The following is a 21,406-nucleotide window of genomic DNA, read 5'->3' as shown; positions in this document are numbered from 1 at the left end:
CAAGTTTAAATAAAGGCACAAACAAACAAATATTCTGATAACCCACGAGTATACCTCCAGATAAATTACAGCCACTTAAGTAATGTTATATTATTTTGCAGACAACCATTGGATAAACTTAAAATGGGGCAGTGTTATGCAATTATACCAGGGTTAATCTTCAAAATAACTTGCAATGTTTTTCTCACTTATACTTGGTTGTTAATTTACAGTCCACTGTGACAGTCTTAGAATCCAAAATTGACTTTGATCTCTGTCAATAATCCAATTCAAACCCAAAGTATTATGATTTGAAAACATCTAGGGACTTATGAACAACTTATCATGGACCATGGTCCTCTTTTCACCCACAGTAGTTTAATTGCACTGAAAGTGGACTTAATCAGGGAGGATGGCTTTATATTACCATGACCAGTTTCTCCTCCCATGGACTTACATGTACTGTGGACAGGCTGGATCTGTCACCCAGCTGCCCTGCTCAGTAGAGTCCCCTGGCTGCTTCTGAAGGTCTCATTGATGTATTACTCCGCGAGTGGACACCCTAAAATAGATCCGAGCCAAAAAATAAACGGCTGCATGGACGCGTGTTTTTAGCGGTGAGAAATTCCCTTTTAGCCAGCGGAACTGATCTCAAAAGTTAGATTGGTGAAAGATTGTTTGTAACTGAAGATATTAGCAGGTAAAGTTTTGCAGCCGCGCGCTAGGTCGGAGGTACACAGCCCTGGGTTCTGAGTGGTGCGGTTGTACACTCAAAGCGAAAAAAAAGTGCCTTTTGTGGGGATTGACTAATCGTCGTTTGTAATTGCTATAAAAAAAGTTCCTACGCATAGTTTACGTTGACAATTTTTTCCCACGATATAGGGTAAATGTGCTCAACATAGAATGAAAAATCTGCTAAAATTTTACGTAGCGTCATTATGAACGAACCCATGAAAAATACGAATTATAACATACAAGTCTATGGAAAGAAGAAACTCATCAATGAGACCTTAAGTTGTTTCTGGATTAGTAATGCCGGATGTACCATGAAATTGAGACTCACTGTCTGTTTACACTATGATTGCTGGTTCAGTGTGCCCTTTTCTGCTCCTCTCAGGTCTGGGACTAGTTGAAGAAGACCAAACATCAGCTTGTTACCAAGGTTTGATTGTCCCCTAGTTACATTATGGGAGGTGGTTTGCATCTATTTTGCTTTTATGTTAATACTGAATTGGGCTGTTCACATCCATTCTTTTTTGGAGGTGACAGGTTTTGTCCACAGTTATAACTGGAGAATGCAACTCTGCACATATGTAATCCCCTAGAAAGAACATTGTTCATTTGTCACACTAATGGCAGTCCCTAAGTATCACCAACACTACCCAACCAATAGAGTGGCCAGGTCACATGAGGGGTCAGGCCAGCAGTGCCCTGAAAGGTCATGTGACCTGGCCACTCCATACCAAGTTGCCAAAATGAAACAAACTAAAGAATTTGTGGCTTTCTCCTCCCTAAGACATACTTACTTACTTAATCCTCTTTGCTCCCTGTGGAGCATAAGGCACTGACGAACTTCCTCCAGTTCTTACCCTAAGACATAGACAAGGGAGAATTGACTAGAATCTGGGGCAGTCATTCCCTCATGAGTTGTGCTTTAGAAAGACATGGCCCAGTACTGAGTGAAGAGAAGGGCTCTAAGATAGGGGTCATGAGGTCATGAAGCTTCTAGGTCACTGAAAGGTCAGTTCAGACTGCTATCAGGTTTGTCAAAGATGAACATGAGCCTGGAAGAGAAGACAAGTTGCTTCATACCCAATCCACATTATATTTGAATGATGAAATATAAATAAGCCAATTGCAAGAATCTGGAGGTATGAGACTTTTCCACAGGACTGAAGGAAATTGTAGGCACAACATGTAACATGATACTCCAGGTCCCTGGGCAGCTTACCAGTGGAAGTGGTCACACCAAATTAATGCTGCCTCTAAATGATACCTGCAGTCTACCACTGTCTCAAATGATACAGTATGTGTCTGGCTGGTGGTGTTATCTATTCTGTAAAAAGTAGGAAATCACCAGTGCCTGTTAGTGTTAATGTTGTTCAGAGCACATCAGATACATGTACAAATGTATACATACATGGTGAGGTTTGATTTTCATGATAGCTGATCATATTTGAAAAACTGAAACTTGATCCAATTACAGTGCGCTTGCCTCTGTATATTGAAGTACCCTGTAGAAGAACACTTTTGAAGATGCAATAATTGCAGGGGCTCTCCTTCTCTGTAACCAGCAGTCCCTCAGCAGTACAAGACTTTAGTCACCCCTTAAAATTCTGTCTTGCCTGTAATCCTTAAACAAACAAATGTGGTCTGTAAACCCCAGGACACTACAGCTACTGGTCATGGCATTTCTCTATTGGCCTTTCGGTAACAATTGTCATGTAAGTAGCATTGTTTGTAGACCAAAATCAACTTAATGAACCAGCCCATGTGAACTCAGCTTACGCTAACTAAGTGCAATCTATAGTTTTCTTCTGCAGGACGTTCCTGTAAGTTGAGCTAAGATGCATGACAAATTGGTGTCACCCTATGATCTCTTAATCAGTGTGAAGGACTTAGTACAGATAATAGTCCACCAAAGCTAACACCAACTGCCCTCAGACATGGTAACATGGGGTGGACTTATTCTGGGACTTATTCCCTTTTGCCAGCAGTAAGTCCACTTTTAGTCTACCCTCAGCCTCTGTTAAGTCCCATGTTTGCAAGGTGTGTGTTAACTTTGTACATATTGTTTTTAAATTTTGAGCCTTGATAGACTAATTCTCGTCTTGCTTCAAGTTAAAATTGACCTAGATCTTCTTAATAAGCAATTATGCCATTGGAACACATCCATATACTTCAGGTCACCATTCCCTTCATGCATCACACAATATTCTCTGTGTTGGAGGAAACTGTTCAGTTACCCGATTATACTGGGATAACTTATATCCTTTTTAATCTGTGATTGAACTTTGCAAACTTTGTGAACTTTATTTTCATAAGATTGTGGGGTTGTAGAAAATAACATCAGCTTCTGGGCTTGAGCCTCCCTTTGACTCCATACTTCAACCAACCGCCCCATTCCATTAGATAACCATTCCATAATTATCTAATAATTATGCTGTTTTTCTACATGTGTTGTAAAAGGAAAGAGACGTGCACCATTACCTGCCAAGAAAATGTACTCATCATCAGGTGAGTAGAGATGGCAATTTCACTTCTGTTTGGTTCCAATGTGTAAGGACTACTGTGTAATGTCAGCTGATGATAGAAAGGGAGTTTCATGGGAGGTACAGGTACATGTATGTAAACTCTGTTTTTGGTATGTCTAGTACATGTAGATCTGTTTGACATGTTTCTGCATACATTGGTCAGCATACATTGTAACTCAGGAAGTTATGGATTGTAGTCAATGCGATAATTATGTGGATTTGTAGATCTTGGGAATACAAACTTTCCAATTTGATTTTTCTTTACCTTGTAGCAGCCTTCTTTGGTACTTCAGCAGAATTTCCTGTTTTTGTATGTCCTGTTCTAGACATAGACATGCTAGTGCTGTGGCTCTGACATCTTATGGTGTCATATCGTTTAACCTTGAAAAGAAGCTAGTATGTACTAGGTTTCTGTCCCCAAACAGCTTTTTCTTGAACTGCATAAAACTATTAAGTAAGTTAATTAAAGTTGAACGTCACCATGCATAGATGCATGTTTTGTAAATGCAGATTCGCAGTTATTTGCATGATCAATGATTAGCTCCGTTGAATTCTCTCATTTCACCTTCACCAAGAAGATCTTGCATGTATGCACATTAATGTAACTTGAGAATGTTTGGATGGATATTTCAGACCTAGTTGATTAGATTTTTGACCCCTAGTGGATTGCTATGCTACTGCAGCAGTGGAACTTAATGTTTTGATAATACATGTAGTTCTGGACAGGCTATGGATGTGATTTTTGAGTGGTAGTCAGCTCTTGGGGCTGAGAGTCACAGGTTTGGAACTGCAGGAGCCATTTTAGGGTCAGACTTTGTAAGGGAATAACTCAAGATTGGGTCAATGGATGGTCATGATCTTTGGTATGTAGAGAGCTTAAGTGATGCTTCAAATAGTTAGATGTTAATTATGCCAATCGGAATCTAGTACTGACCAATTAGATTCCAGTACTGGCAAGTAAGGAAAGGTCTGCAAACTCTTTTGCAGATTGAGCTGTCTACATTGTAGATGCAGGGCTCAAAATACTTTTTTCTGCGTACCTGCACTGGTGCAGGTAACATTGAAAATTACCTGCACCAGACAAATATTACCTACACCACTCTGAACTTAGGGAGTATGGATTATACTAAAAATGTTCAGGAACCATGGCTATTTTAAAAAAAGTTAACAATGGTAGGTGGTAACATTCAATGCAGCTGTATAACAATCTGTATAACGCCTATACCATATGACATAAGTATAAAACCCAGTACATGGACCAGTGCAGGTTAGGTGCAGGTAGTCACCAAAATACCTGCTTAATGTGCAGGTGGTGTTTCGAGCACTGTAGATGGAATTTTAAGATTATGCTGGACACCATGAAATTTCTTTTGTGGACTATCTAGTGGGGAAGAAAACGGTGTTTCATTAAGGAGTACTTGAATTTTTGCACTGATAGGTATTTAGTAAATTTATATTCCATATTCAATTTAGTGAATTATCCACTGGATTCAGACACTGCTAAGAATAGTCTTCTCGCCCTGGACAGGTGATGATAATGTTGCCCTGGAGAAGCCAGCATACCAAACAAGCACCTCTTGGGGTGGGCCTGCCAGCCTTGCTGTAGATGGGGACACAGATACTGACTTCTTTGCTGGCTCCTGTTCACATACTGAAGATGTACCAGGAGAGGATAATCCCAGCTGGTGGGTGGATCTGGGTCAATCGTATATGGTTGGCAGGTATGTATACATCATTTATACTATAGTCCATCAGTCATTACAATGTGGATACACACAAATATCACACACAAACATGCACATACACACAGCCATGCAGACACACACACACACACGTACATAAGCACAACACACACACACACAATCACACACACACATGGGTATGGGCATCCCATATGCTTTCAATTAATATATTAACACTGTTGAACATTTTCTGTCATGTAGATCTAAACTTTTTTGTTGTAAAGTGTGAACTAAACTGTGTCATCCATGCAGAAGCAAGTACAAAATGTAGATGTGTAGTACCAACATCACAACGTCCTTAGGATTGCTTTAGAGTGTGTGAGAGATGCAAACATGATCAATTGCCAGGCTGTAACTATGATCTATTACTAGTAATTGTTTTCCATACAGAGTCGTCATCTTCAATCGCCAGGACTGTTGTCAGGGAAGAATCAACCCCTTCAACATCCACATTGGGGATTCTGGCCAGGTCAGCACGAACCCCAAGTGTGGGGGTGATCATCAAATTGACACGCACGAGCCGTCAGTTTCCATCTCATGCTCTGGGATGAAGGGACGGTATGTGGGCATCCGTCTTCCTGGTCCCGAACGAATACTGACCCTGTGTGAAGTTCAAGTGCTTTTGGGTAGGCTTTGGCTACATTCACCTTACATTTATTTATGGCATAATTATGTATGTTTAGGAGCCAGTTTACATTAATACTATAAATATATGTCATATACAGCAAATATATGATTATTTGGCACAACTTTGAGAAATTAGTTATCCTGAAGAAGGACAATCAACATGGTAACTGGGCTACTACATTGTATCATGTTTTCTTTTCCATGTTTTCTTTTCCAGTTCAGTTTCCCAGTAGTCTTGTGGTCAGGGTTATTGACTTAGAATCTAAAGGTTTGAATCCCAGTACCAATGTTGTGCCATTGGGAAAGGCAATTTACCCCCATTTCCTCACTTGACTCAGATGAAATAAGAACACTAAGCTTTGGTTAGGGACGTCCTCTTGGATGTGATCAGTGTTCTCCCCAGGATTTCTTCACAGAGTAGGGGCACCTTAATGCAGCAAAGTCAAGTGGTAAGTGACTTGCAGGCATGAGCATTAAGAGGGCATCTGGAGGAATCCTCCCCCTGAAGATTTTTAAATTCATAACCCTCAGAAACACTATTTCCTATATAATAAGGGCCAATTTTTTTTAGCTTTGTTACAAAAAAAGCTATAAAGTCCCCTTTGCTGGTTGAAACAGAGTGTAAGGTCCCAAATCACAGTGAAGAGGATCTAAATCACATAGTACTGCTACTACTACTACTGGGGCCAGGCCTATGCTGAAAAGGCGAGAACACTGGTGATGTAATTTTAGCCATCTTTGGAAAATCCACACCTCCAGCACATTAAGAAGACCATCACACTTGTCAAAAAGAGTAAGTAGGGGTGACCATCCATCCTGCAGTGTGAGGTGGACATCTTGAAAATCACCAGGTTACACCAATCCTCCTACCAATGTGGTAAACATTCAAGTTGATACATGCAATGTAGTTGTAGGATTTCATCACCAAACTGGCATCTTTTCTACAAGTAAGAATTCCTGCAAGAAACTATCCTCAATGTTCCTGATATTTAACTTTTCAGACACATTCCATCATGATGTCAAAATGGAAATGCTTATTTACGACCAGACGACAACAGCACACATGTCATTCTAAATCTAGATTTGCAATTTGCTTGAATAGATGATGAGTTCTCCTGTGAAGGAAAGCCAAATGGTGACTATGCCGACCCAGAAGACTGCACCATGTATTACGACTGCAGCAATGGAATAGCATACCATATGGACTGTCCAGAAGGGCTCTACTTTAACGAGGAGACTGATCAGTGTGACAACCCTGCAAATGTAGACTGTGGTGCGTATTTTCGAACATTACCTTGAAAGATGTTTTTGGTGCCATTTGCATATTAGATTTGGTGCAACATTATAATTTTTCCATGTTCTTAACAGTACAACAGAATAACACAGGGAAAATGTCATCTTGTTTGTGGTATTGATTTTACATTGAAATGCAATTATTTTGTTTGAAAGTCAACCATTTGTCGATCATGATAGAATGTAGTACTACATAATTTCCAATGACTTAGTTTGATATTACCTACATGTACATGTAACAGGCGCAAGGCGGAGGCAAGCGCCTCGTAGACCCACCAGGCGACCGGTACATGGCAAAAAAACATCATCAAGTGAGCATGACTCAAATTACATAACGTAACAAAGTACATCAAGGCTATACGGTGCATACTTGTTCAAATGATATACATTTGTTGGATCATGTAATAGAATTGTGTACTACATGTAGGTACATGATTGTATGAGTGACAGCCTTTCATTTTTATTTGTTTTTTTACGAGACTGCGCACATTTCTCTTCATCACCTTCACAGCAAACTTAAATGTATATATTTGTGATTTGTTCCAACAGGTGAAGGTTTCTCCTGCGAAGGAAAGCCAAATGGTGACTATGCCGACCCAGAAGACTGCACCATGTATTACGACTGCAGCAATGGAATAGCGTACCATATGGAGTGTCCAGACGGCCTTTACTTTAACGAGGAGACTGATCAGTGTGACAACCCGGCAAATGTAGACTGTGGTGTGTATTTTGGATCATTATCTTGAAGTCACAAAGATGTTTTTGGTGCCATTTGTATATTTAAATTTGGTCAAATTGGTGCAAATGTACGTGTCTGTATATTTGTTGTTTATAATGACAGCAAAATTTAAGATGTTGTTGGTGGATTCTTGTAATATTCATTAGTATGTGGGTTGGTGTTGGAAAACAAAGGACCAATTTAATCGTAGGCCCCAAGCTGTACTGTAGCAGAACTTCATTTTTTTAAAATCTCATGTTCTGTACGTGCTATGAGCATGGCTTTTTGTGGCAGGTACATGTAGTTATTGGGCTAGGGTCACATAGGTTCTGGCCCCTAAAAGGAGTTTTTTTTAACCTAATCATCAAAGTGAAGGTTGACATAATCAGACGAATTAAGCATAGATAATAGAAATCAGGATCATGTCTTTTGGATGGGAGAAAATGCAAATTTATTCAAATCAGGACCTTAGGCAAATGTTTAAGATCTTGCATCATAATGGTTTATGCGACATTATTTTTCCATATTTCTTAACAGTGCAACCCACAAGGAAAATGTCATCAGGTTTGTGGTATTGATTGTATGTTGAAAATTGCAATTTTATTTTTGAAATCAACCACATCATTTGTCACATTATGATAGTATGTACATGATTTCCAATGACTTGGTTTGATATTACCTACAAATGTAACAGGCGCAAGGCTGAGGCAAACACCAAGTAGACCCACTAGGCGACCGGTACATGGCAAGGAAACATCATCAAGTGAGCATGACTCAAATTACTTAACATAGCAAAGTACATTGTATAGTGCATATTTGGTCAAATGATAAAGGATCATGTGATAAAATTCTAGTATAAATGACAGACTTTGATATTTCGAAATGTTTTTTATGCCATTTAAAATGCCTTAACTGTGTATGTGAGCTTTGTGTCAGCTCCATTGTGCATTAACCCTAGTCCTGCGGCGCGTCACATATGTGCGGTTGCGTATATATGCTCTCAGTGCGGCGCCTCACATTTGTGCGGTTGAGGGTATGGCCAGAATACGTAAATGCCCCGAGCACGAGGTACTTCCTGGATGTGAAATAGTGTCGTCTGCAAATAGGTCAGGGGTCAGGGGTCAACGTCCTGTGACGTAACCGGAAGTATGTCATCCCAGAGGCCCTTGCGAGGCTAATTAATATTCATGAGCGTCTATTTTCGTCTGCTAGACGCGGAAGTGCTTTGTCTTGCTGTTTTGACTGTTTTCGGTGGAAAATTTTAGTATTTAACGTAAAAATGCCGCAATTTATGGTATCGGAGATTCACACCGAATATTTATGGAAGGATTCCGATCCCATTTTACCTGATTTGGGCAGAGAATCCAAGGAAAGTAGTGGAGTAGCTGAGACGACGACATGATCAAGTTTGGCGTGCTACACAGAATGCATGGGGCTCCGGAGAGCTCCTATAGTGCTACAGCAAGTCGTGGGGCGGATGGAACTGACTGACCGTGGCCGACATGGCTGTGGTCGGGAGAGAGGCCGTGTACAAGACCGAGGAGGCCAGGAACCGGGTCGGGGATGCAGTCGGGGCCGAGGGGAGGGGGGCAATTGTGCGAGGCCGGGCGCTGACCCCGCCGGAGTGACAAGTCGGAGTGATGACGTAGGCCCCTCAAGAAGTGGGAATCTATTTTCTTACCTCGTTTGTATCGTTGTCATGTCCTCAGGACTCCTCAGGAACTTTGTACGGTTGTCACAAGTTATCTTACTGGTACTGTAGAGCTTAGTATGCAGGTATGCAGGATTATGGACAAAATCTACCTTTTATTGCTTTTTATGACTTAATGATCAATAGAATAGGTGGAAACAACTTAACATAGACTCTCAAGCAATATAGTGACTGTAGGCTTTAATTTAATGTACAGCAAGCTTATATTCCACTTACCAGACATTGCCAGAACCAAGTTTATTCAATACTACAAGAATAGTGATTATACTCCATTCAGCACCAAGGACAATGTCCAATCATTATCTTACCTGTAGCAATACCTGTTTATTTTCTTACCTCCCATGTATCGTTGTCATGTCCCCAGGACTCCTCAATAACTTTGTACTGATGTCAGAAGTTTTTTTACTGGTGCTGTAGAGATGATTGTGACATATTGTGGACTAATCTATTTTTTATTGCTTTTTATGACTTTATTACCTTTAGTATAGATGATAACAACTCTATATTGATGTATCATGAGAGTACAGACCATAAGCTATCCAGACATATACAGAAAGTTTGTATTTCCTTTATTGTATGATCACAAAATGAAGAATGTTCTCTTGTATAAGTTTGTGGATTTTGCTGACTAGCCAGTTCAGCACCAAGGGTAGTCCACAGCCATAAACTTACCTGTTATGATACCTGCATGCATTTTTCTCTTCATGTGTATTATCTGACATTGTCAACACTAGTCAGGAGCTTTGTAGTCCACATTGAGGCAGATGTGGTGGTGCTGGTGAGTGTTGTGTGAACCAATGTTAGAAAATGTACTTTTTATTGCCTTTCATACCTTAATTGCCTTATATTTATATGTTATTACTATGTTACAAAACTAGAAAGACAGTACAAGTTGTAAGCTTTCAGTTGATGTATTGGAAAGTAGTGTAGTGTTTGTTATAAAGCTACAGAAAGATGTATACGCATGTCGAATAGAACACCCTTTTCTGCAGAAATTTCATTTCAGTGCCGAGACAATCAAAGGCCATAAACTCACCTGCAGTGATACCTGGGTGATTTTTTTCCTCCACATGTAGCTCAGATGTTGTCAGAATACATAAGCAATGTTGTAGTGTTCATACTATCATTTTAATATGTGTCAGATACTATAATACAAGAAGTTTGTCAAAATAATTTGTTTTATTGCCTTATTGCCCTTGTTTCTCATTATTGATGACTTTGGGTAACATTTGTTTGACATTTTCAAATAGTAGAGGCTTTTAGCTTTCTAATGATGTATAACTTTCTAGGGTTACGTGGGAGAAAAGTAACTTTAAAAGGGCAAAGTAAAAGAAGTGCCCATTCTTTCAATAGGGTAAAAAATGCTCAGCACAGGGAGGATGTAATAGTAAATAATAGCCAGCAGGACAAGGGTTAAGAAATGGTTAATGATAAAGTCATTCAGTGTACAAAATTATTGCGTTATACTTTGTTATGTGGTGCAACCAAAAATTTTTTGGTGCACCCAGTTTTGGGTTGAGTGCACCAGTGCAACTAATCTCAAAAATTAATTTTGAGCCCTGCAATCTGATCACCCCATTCCATTATCTTACTTAGTCTAGTAATGTTAACTTCAAGTACAATGAGATGCGCTGCACATTTGTCGTATTTATGTTTTATTCATATGACCTCTCTTCATATTCATTGCTTAACAGGGACACCTGTGAAAGGAAAGGGACGTGCACCATTACCAGCCAAGAAAATGTACTCTTCTTCAGGTAAGTAGAAATCTGATGGCAATTCCACTCCTGTTTGGCTGAAAAATTCTGAGGACTTACTTGTAACACGTACTTGGCCCATCCAGGACCTCATACACAACTATCAACTGTCGATGGTCTGTTCAAAAGCTGCTGGATGTGCTCCCTACATCTCCTTAGGATTTCGTCCGACAATATCGTGTGGAGAGTTGAGCCATCAACACTAAGTACTGGGTTAGAGCCTGAGGAAAAAGCAGTGTTCTGGCTGCAGAACTGCGCAACCTGGGTTTAGCTTTAAGTCAGAGCAAATTGTCGTTGCGATAATAGTGCAAGTGTGCAAGTGGGTATTTTGAGCACTCAGATGTATGTCATATAATGCCTTCAATATGTTAGATATCTTTTGGTTCATCTTTCCATATTGGTCCAGAAATCTTTTTCCTGACATTATCTTTTAAGCATCCTGTCCGCAAGACAACAGCCTGGTACTACCCAGTGGTAAGACCTACCTCGCAGATGATGACACCAAGACCCATAGTGACGCACAACAAGAATGCAGACAACAAGGCGGCATCATTGCAATACCAAGAAATGAGGAGGAACAGCAAAGCCTGGTGTTCCTAAAAAACTGCGTCAACAGGTTCGGTGGCAACTTAAATACAAGGCTTGGCATCACTATAATTGCCTGCTCTCAGGAGTTGAAGGAGGGTCTGCATGGGGGGTCCTGACAACGCTTTACGCTAAATTCGGGACGGTCGACAACACTTTATTACGTTAAATTCACGAAGGCCGGCAACGTTTTACGCTAAATTCAGAAAGGCTGGCAACGGTTTGCGCTAAATTCTGGAAGGCTGGCAAGCTGGCAACACTCGACAGAGGCGGGGGCATGCTCCGCTGGGAAGATTAAAATTTTGACTCTCTGAAACACTTAAATTCCTGCATTTTGAGGGTAAATTTTTGCAGGCAGACAAAGCTATGTTAAATGGCATATCTAATTAAAGATTCCCAGGGGTTCCGCGTAAGCTTTTGAGGGTGACGCCACACGTCGAGCGCGAAGGGGTGAGGCGTCGCAAGGGAAGTCCAGGAAAATTTTGAAATCCTGACCCTCTGAAACGCCGCATCCTGAGTTTTTCTAAGAAAAATTTTGATTTGATGGATATTGTATAAAGCTAAATCTAATCACATTTCTGTCAGCAAAAAAAGGTGTTTGAGGTTGACACGTCACATCCCCCAACATATTTTCAGCATTTTGAGCGCCGAAGGCGCGAGGTGGCGCAAGGGAATTTTGAAATCTTGACCCTCTAAAATGATATTTCCTGTATTTTGATGGGCTAATTTTGCTGACAGAGTAAGCTAACTTCAATGACATTTTTATTAGCAAAACAGGTCTTTGAGTTTGACACATCCAACACATTTTCAGCATTTCGAGCGCCAAAGGCACGAGGCGGCGCAACGGGAGGACCATGGAAATTTTGAACCTCTAAAATGATATTTCCTGCATTTTGATAGGCAAATTTTGCTGCCAGACTAAGCTATCTAACTACAATAACATTCCTATTAACGGCAAAAAAGGTGAGGGCGAGGTCCCCGATACATATTTTTGCCATGTCGATGACCGAATGTGAAAGGATTAGCAAGGGAGGTCCGGCGAAATTTTGAAATCTTGATCCTCTGAAACGCAATTTCCCGTGTTTTGAGCGACTAAACTTTACTGGTAGACTACCCTTCGACTTAGGAAATTTGGGAGACCAGGCTACGATGTACGGGTAATTTTTAGGCTATATTACGCTTTACGTGAATTTTTTAGGCTCTATCACACTTAACGTGAAATACACTGGCTATGGTTTACGGTAAATTTTCCATCCTCACTACGAATTACGTGAAATAAAATAGCTTCCCTACGAATTACGGGAAATTAAAAGGCAGGCCTACGCCTTACGGAAAAGAGCATGCAGACCCTCTTGAAGGAAATTATAATATTTACAGAAAAAATGTTTTGGAGTTCTTTCATTGGCAATTACAAACTGCTACATGTATCATGACTGTATTTCTGCATTGAATATAGTGCCCAACAGTTCTGGCTTGGTATAGTGAACACAGCAGGAGTATGGAGAGATGGGAAGGGCATCCCACTGGGCAGTTATGCGAGCTGGGCACCTGGGGAGCCAAACGAAAAGAACAAATACTGTGCACACATCGTTTACGGTACTAAAGAAGGGGAAAGACGGGACAACTGGGCAGATGCATTCTGTGACAGACAGTTTCGCTTCGTCTGTGAAATAGAAGCTGGTAAGACTCATTTTACTTTTATCACAGCCTTTACTACAACAAGAAGACTGATCGATACCCTGAAAATGTGCTGCATATTTTGGATCATTACCTTCACCAAGCTGGAATGAAGACTCACATCTGTGTCAACTTGGTAGAGTCCATGACAGTTGTAAAGTTTGAGCTTTGTTCCAACACAACTAAAACACTCACCAGATTTGATGTTGTATTTGTCCCTGCATGGTTATGAATTGTAGGTAGTGGAAAATGGCTGAGGAGTAATCGCCGCAGCTAGAGCTACAATGTAGGTCTGCAACTTTGTACCTTGCATTTTAGTGGCTGACTGGTATCTCCAATATTAATGTACGTGTTGTTGCAGTTGGCCATGGGTTCTTCACTTTTGAGTTGGACTGGTCAGTTGGTGGTGCTTGAATCCCACTGTTGCACTTCTCCTTGTTTTCCTTTTCAGATTCGTCCTCAAATCTCCGAGTTTGATATCCCTGTGTGGCACACTTTTGTAATTTGTCACAGGGTTGATGCAGGAGCCACTGAAACGCAAGGGGCGTCAGTAGAAACAGTCTCCTGGCTCCCTGGGATCGCACCCGGGCCTGACAGCTAACCCAACGCCATAACCGCTAGACCAAAAGGTCCAGACCAGTTGGACTGGTCAGTTGGTGCCACTTGAACCCCGATACAGTTGTGATGTCGTTTTGTTTTAGAGTTGTTGTTTTTATAAAATGTATCACTATTTAGCGAGATCACGCACTTGCTAGATATAACTTGTTCTAAACCCAGATCTGTAATTTGCTTGTCTAGGTTTCTCCTGTGAAGGAAAGCCAAACGGTGACTATGCCGACCCAGAAGACTGCACCATGTATTACGACTGCAGCAATGGAATAGCGTACCATATGGAGTGTCCAGACGGCCTTTACTTTAACGAGGAGACTGATCAGTGTGACAACCCGGCAAATGTGGACTGTGGTGCGTACATGTAGTTTAGATTATAAGTTGAAATTTACATTTGTTTCTTAATAGTTTGAAAGAACATCATCATGATGATACAAACAGTGTTTGTTTGCCATAGCATCCCATTGCTATGGACATTGTAAACCATTTAAAACTAATAGTATGCAATAAAGAGTAGTCATATAAGAGTAGGGCAATACAGACAATGGTAATTCAGGTGCAGGCATAAAATCACTGTATAAAGCATGAGGTTTGGGATCTGGGACCAATAGTTAAGTGCTGTTTTCCTCTTCATTTTAGTGACAATTATCATCACATTTTAATAAATGGGTTTTGCCTGGGTGATATGTAGTGTCATGGGAGTTATTATTTTTGGTGTGTTTCTGCATACATGTACATTTGTCAGCATAACTCAGAAAGTTATGGTCCAGGATCGTTATGATATTCTGTATGTGGGTACTAGTAGGACTTTGGAAAAAAAGGTTTGTTTTACGTCTACTTCCATAGAACTTTCTGTTTGATAAAATTGACATACTATTATAATTTATTAGACGTCCATTTTTGCATGGGGAGAGAGAGAGAGTAAGATTTTCTATTTGGACTAAAGTACAACTGTATTTCTAAACTAACTTGTTTTAATCCACTTGCATTTTCTTGTGTTTAAATCTCATATATACATGGCTTTCTCGCATTGAGAAATTCATTTTCTGATTTGTAAATTTGACTAGTAAACACCATATTCTTGAAAAGTATTAGAAACTGTCGTCACAGTACTTTCTAAAGTTTTTGAACTTTGGAATCAGTTTCATAAAAATTTTCAACGTTCCAAACTGTGCGGTGCCATGCACCAACTGACTTTCGGGTTCCGCTGGTAACTCTGGACAATGTCATAATAACAACAACTTTCCTTGCCCTTTTCCAATGATATTCCATTGACAACTTTTATGCCCTTTTTAGAAAATTTTCATTAGCTCAGAAAAATCATTTTATGAAATATTATTATCTTGTTTTCTTATTTATGAACAAAAGGATGTACATGTACTAGTAAGTAGTTTTTTTTTTGACATTTTGTGTTTTATTCATATGACCTCTCTTCATATTCTTTACTTAACAGGGGCACCTGTGAAAGGAAAGGGACGTGCACCATTACCTGTCAAGAAAATGTACTCTTCATCAAGTGAGTAGATGGCAGTTCCACTTCTGTTTGGGTAAAGAATTCTGAGGACTTACTTGTTAGATGTCAAATCATTGATATCTGCTTTCATCATCATTATACTGTAAATATTTAGCTATTACCTTTGGTTTTATTTTGCCGTTTTTTTTGTGGTGACTTCTCAATCACGAAATCATCACACTATGAAATCACAGCATATTCCTCACTTTTAATACATCATGACCTTTACTGATGTTACTGCAAGACTTGATCGAAATCCACACATGCATACACATACACATGCACGCATGCACACACGAACATTCATTTGGTTCTTTAATGTGCCAAAACATGCAAAGTTCAAGCTCCCAGCCCCATATTTTGCACTTCAAAATGTGCATGCACAGCCCGAGGCATTTGTACAGGTGAAAATGTGAGGTCGTCATTATACATGTAACAACATTGCAGTAAGGAGGTGTTAAAACAACGCCTCCTTTGACTTCTCTAGGTGCACCGGGCATGGTAATTGCACGCTAAGAAGTAAGCTTGTCGACAAAATTGATACTGAGCACCATCAGGATGGTGTATGCGTGCTACGGACTAGATGTACAAAATGATCCACAGTCAAGCACATTTCTGTCCCACACGCATCTAAACTGGTCCTGGCCACTCAATGCTCCCACCGCACCAACCACGCTGTCAAGCTAGCTGCAGAACATCGTGAGTAAATCCAACTTCTACAGGCTCTAGTTCTTCCCTCGCACCATCCAGGGGTGGAACAAACTTGAGCCTGGTGTGGCGGAGGAGGGGTCTCTCTCAAGTTCAAAACTGAACTGGGGAGGGCTCTGCTGCATTGAGTCGTCCCTACACATCCTTGTATATAATGTACTAAATAACACTAAGTTATATCCACTTGTGTCTTGTCCTTTTACCCACAAATCAGTTGTTTATGTTCCTTAGTGTTTTTACCTTTATTTTCCGTATGTTTATTTGTCATTATCACTTGTTACTAACACCATGTGCACTGCTAATAATCCCTGTAAGGCTTAGGTCACATTTCCAAACTGGGGCCCGGCCGGGATGCATATGTTTTAAGAAACGAAAAATTGAAATGTATACCTAGCAATATAAACAAATCATGCCCACGAATCTTATTTTGATATTTTGTGTATTTTGATGTCTTTTATAATATATATATTTATTTAATAGGAGTGTTCTTAAACAAAGTATTATTTCAAAGATTATTTTGGTGGTAGAACCCCTACAAAATATGCAAAATTATTTTGGAATCTAATGGAACACCTGCTTATACCCCCTTTCCACTAGGACGGCGCTCTCGCCGCGCTCTCTCTGCGACCTAAAATTTGACATATCCCTCAACGAATTGTATGGAAAAGAAACAAATCTTTTTACACTTTCTGTGTTTTGTTGTCTTTTAAGTTACACTTTTACGTTTTGAATGACATAACCAGTGTGAAGGCGAAGGTTTTACATATCATATTTAGGTCGCAGTGAGAGCGCAGTGCGATGCCGTCTAGTGGAAAGGGGGCCTTAAGACTTGAAAAGTTAAAAACATACATACACCACTGGGGAATTTACACATAATTCTTTTTGAATTGATGACTGCTTGATCCACTAGGGGGCGAGCACCATGCAAGCATGCAAGCCTCGATTTGTGCCTGGAGTTTTCTTCTACAAAGTAACAATTAAAACTTCATTCCACTGCTTTTATTTTTAAGACCGCATACCCAGACGCTGCTTGGATCCCAAGAAGGTAGGCCCATGCAAGGCATTAATTCCAAGGGTGTTCTTCAACAAAGAGACTGGACAATGCGAAGACTTCACCTGGGGAGGCTGCCAGTCAAATGGCAACAACTTTAAAACCATGGAGGAATGTGAAAATACTTGTGGTGAGTGTAGAATAGCGAACACACTAGACTGCTGACAAAATCAACCCACTAGTTTCTACATCATATAGTATAAGAATTTTTGATATAGCATGTAGTAATTGCAACCAGATTGTGCAGACGTGGTATTATGAATACATTACACTTTAAAAGCTAAAAGTATTTGGTGCATAAAGGAAGGGTTTATTGAAAAGTAACAATAATTACACACATTGTGACATTTACAATTGTACAGCTTCATGACTACATTTCCGACTACAAAAATTTGACAACGTTGTTGAACAATTATAAGAGTACTGTATGCAATAAAAAGATTACAGAGTAGGGTAGCACAGGATCAGGTGCAGGGACAAAGTGTATGTAGCATGATGTTTTGGATCTGGGCTTTGCTTTTAAGGGCTTGTTCATCTTCATTTGAGCGACCGTTATGTTACATGTTAATGCTATAATAGATGGGGTTATATGATCCAAGTCGTATTCTTGGCTTTTAAAAGACATTTTCCTCAACACTCCACGCAGCCGTGAAGGGAAAGAAGTAACTGCAGCAACGGATTCCTCTCCCCCAACGTTGAGCGGAACCACGTCAACGCCATTCATCAGCTGTAGGTATCATCAGCTCCACATCCCTTTCATCAGCATCTTTATCTTTATGGGCATCGCCATCATTTTCATCAGCATCTGTATGTTTATGGCTAGAACAGCTACATGTAGTAGATGTAGATTTCCATGGTCAGTTGGACACAGGGCCATAACATGATAGAAATGTTTCAGTGTCTAGTGCTTGAGCAGCTAAATTTGAAACTGCATAGTTGATGTAGATTTAATTTCCATGGTTTGTTGGTCAAAGGGCCATAAGATAATAGTTGGGCATGTACTTTTGCTTGAGCAACTTTGAAACTGCAAATTCTTTATGGACAGTCTAGTAGCCTGGGTACCATCCTGGTCACTTTACTTGGGCAGAGTAGTAACCTGGGTACCATCCTAACCCTTTTGGGCTCCCATACTACCCCCTCACCATTGGGGTATTAAAGCCAGGAAAACTGTTTACAAGAAATGCTACCCAGGTTCTTATACTAATAACTAAAACATGAATAGATTTTATGCCCTTTTGTGCCAGGTAGGCATTCGTTTGCTTTTTCTATAATACTTTCAGGTTATGGTTTTAAAAGTAAAGACTAGTAAGCTACATTTCCTTGAATCTTTCTTTCAAATTGTCTGCAGTATTGATTCTAGCATTCCTCCATTGCCTTTTTGGTGTATAGAGATGGATTTCCAACCCCTTATGTGGTAAATTTTGATAATTATTTTTAAATGACCCACTGGAGATCCTAGGGGTGTTTTCAGGTAACCCTTTACCCTTTGTAGATTTGAACCATGTCTTTTATGAAATAGTCTTTTAACATCTGTATATTGTTTAGCATTGGTATGTCATCTCCAATGCCTTTATTGAAATTGTGCTATCACAAAAAATTGATAAGCATATTGTCTGAAGAACAAGTTAGGACCTTGTGATGAGAAAATTGTTTAACATCTGCATATTGTTTATTATTGGTCATGTCCAATGACATAGAAATTGTACCATCACAATTTTTTTTTCTTTAAGGTGTGCATTAGCTATTAGGAAACGATAAGCATATAGCCAGGAACAAGTTAGGACCTTGTGATGAGAAAACAATTGTTAAACATCTACACATTGTTTAGCATTGGTATGTCACCTCCAATGCATTTATTGACATTGTACTATCACAAAGATTTTAAAACTTGCTTTTTTATGGTGTGCATTAGGAAACAATAAGTAAGGAACAAGATTAGACCTTGTGATGAGAGAATTGACAGTGAATGTTTAACATCTGCATATTGTTTGGCATTGGTTTGTCATCTCCAATGGCATAGAACTGTACCATCACAATGATTAAGTTTTTTTTTCATTTTTCTTTAACTGCATTAGCTGCTAGGAAACGATAAGCAAATAGTCAGGAACAAGTTAGGACCTTGTGATGAGAAAACAATTGTTTAAACATCTACATATTGTTTAGCATTGGTAAGTCACCTCCAATGCATTTTATAGAAATCACAAAGATGAAAGTTGCTTTTTTTCAAGTTGTGCATTTGCTATTAGGAAACGATAAGCACATATATGGTAAGGACCAAGTTAGGACCTTGTGATGAGAGAATCGACAGTGAATGTTCAACATCTTGTATTGTCTAGCATTGGTATGTCATCTCCAAATGCAGAGAAATTGTACCATCACAAAGATTAAGTTTTCAACTTTTTTAATGCTTATGCTCGCTATTATACGGAGTGTATTATCATATATATAGGTAATGGATAGCTCTGTGATTTGTGTATGTATAACATCTGTTGTCTCAAAAGGCAAGACAAAATACGTGAATTTGTGTCTTTCGGAAGATTGGTTTATCACAGACTGTCTTTAGTTTTTTTTCTTCTTCATATTATTCAATTTTGTTAGCAACGATAGGGTACTGCAGACAAGAGAAGTAAAATGTGATGGGGTGAACGTGTTAAACACCGGCTTGTTGTCAGTTGTATGATCTACAGAATGCCACAGTTCCAAAGGCAAAGAATGTTCTGATTCCACCGGAATGGTTCTCATCACTACAACTCTTTGAGTATGTACTAAGAATTTTTTTCTAATACTGTATGCGGCTTTTTTTAGAACAAGTATTCACCTGGCGATCAGTATTTTTAGTACCGAGGGGTCACCTGAATCAAGCATAACACGAACAATTCTGTTAAGGTGTTTTGGAACCATCTTAAGTGTGTTGTACAGCAGAATTTAAAACATGAACTGTGTAAGGCAACTTCAGAAGCAAACATCTTTTTTCATAAAATTCTACCTGAGTGTACTAACCTGCATATGCAGGTGTTATTTCAACATCAAAACCTGTTCACAGTTAAGTTTGAGAGAAGACTTGTTCTCTACAATTTTGCTGAGCAAAGCAACTGTTACACCTTTCATCCCCCACCAAATTGTCACCCTGAGATGTCAAATGCAGATCGCCATGATTTAAGCAACAATATCATTATGAGTGCTCTTATATTAAGTAGTATGTAGGTAAACTAGAATGAAGCTGTAACATCAACATGTATGTAATCATAGAATCCTCCTGGATCATCTGAAGGAGGAAGACAATTAACTACGTTTAACTTCTGTGAAAAATGTTTCCATTGACAGTTTTTTCATCACATCTGTCAGTTTTCTACAATAACCATCTGTTCCATTCTTAAAATATATTGTGAATTACAGCAAAACAATGCTCCTTTGTAAGATGCCAGGTGCATCATGTCATCAATGTATTTTCAGATGTGTATTGTCTTTTGAACATCCCAGAATAAAGTACAACATGTGGCTTCAACTCTAGATTGCAAGATATCTTTTGTTGGTAATTAGGATAGTGGAGAGGGCTGCATGTAAGTGAGTGAGTGAGAGTATGTGTGAGTGAGTGAGTGAGTGAGTGAGTGAGAGTATGTGTGATTGAGTGAATGTAGTTCCTGAAGGGAGGGGTTCCTCAGAGAGAGAGAGCGACAATATCCTGCCATGAGTGAGAGTGAGTGAGGAGCCTAAAGTTGTGAGACTTGTGGTATCAGGGAGGGGAGTTAGACAGGCGAGGGAGGGTGGTATCTATTAGTAACTTGGGAGGAAACGGACGTCAGGTTACCCAGCCCCCCTCCCCCAAACACTCACAAAGAAGAAGAAAATGTCTGTCACAGCATTCGTCCATCAAAGTAAAGCATTCATACATACATTCTGTTAATCACACCTACCCTACAAATAACCCTTTCGATTAGACGGTGATCGCTGAAGAACCATGATGTGTCCCTTGAATTTAGAACTGGAATGGTCTGATTAAAAATTTAGACAGTAAAACACGCAAAACATAAAGAATTTGTTATCTAAGAAATTGGTGGAGCGAAAAAAAATCTGAGAAACAACACATTGAATTCGCGAAGCTGGTAGAGGCTAGAGGAAAATGTGAATTCTGCAGAAAGTGAGAAATAAAGAATATATATTTAGATACGTATATTACAAAAA

The 21,406-nt window shown here is 39.6% G+C and overlaps 1 protein-coding gene across 1 annotated transcript in view; it reads left to right on the top strand.

Annotated features, from left to right (window-relative positions):
* LOC118415011 overlaps positions 1 to 20,729 on the top strand; it is a 43,719-nt gene extending 22,990 nt beyond the window's left edge. The window contains exons 13-22 of the mRNA XM_035819382.1: positions 7,138 to 7,206; positions 7,445 to 7,615; positions 8,308 to 8,376; positions 11,019 to 11,081; positions 11,517 to 11,697; positions 13,123 to 13,346; positions 14,142 to 14,306; positions 15,406 to 15,468; positions 17,184 to 17,354; positions 17,871 to 20,729. Coding sequence (XP_035675275.1) covers positions 7,138 to 7,206; positions 7,445 to 7,615; positions 8,308 to 8,376; positions 11,019 to 11,081; positions 11,517 to 11,697; positions 13,123 to 13,346; positions 14,142 to 14,306; positions 15,406 to 15,468; positions 17,184 to 17,354; positions 17,871 to 17,890 — 1,196 coding nt within the window. The 3' untranslated portion in view covers positions 17,891 to 20,729. The remainder of the gene's footprint in view (positions 1 to 7,137; positions 7,207 to 7,444; positions 7,616 to 8,307; positions 8,377 to 11,018; positions 11,082 to 11,516; positions 11,698 to 13,122; positions 13,347 to 14,141; positions 14,307 to 15,405; positions 15,469 to 17,183; positions 17,355 to 17,870) is intronic.
* Positions 20,730 to 21,406: the final 677 nt, after the last annotated feature.

The sequence above is a fragment of the Branchiostoma floridae genome, chromosome 4 (genome assembly GCF_000003815.2).
Source record: "Branchiostoma floridae strain S238N-H82 chromosome 4, Bfl_VNyyK, whole genome shotgun sequence".
NCBI lineage: Eukaryota > Metazoa > Chordata > Leptocardii > Amphioxiformes > Branchiostomatidae > Branchiostoma > Branchiostoma floridae.
This window is presented reverse-complemented; position numbering and strand designations above follow the sequence as displayed.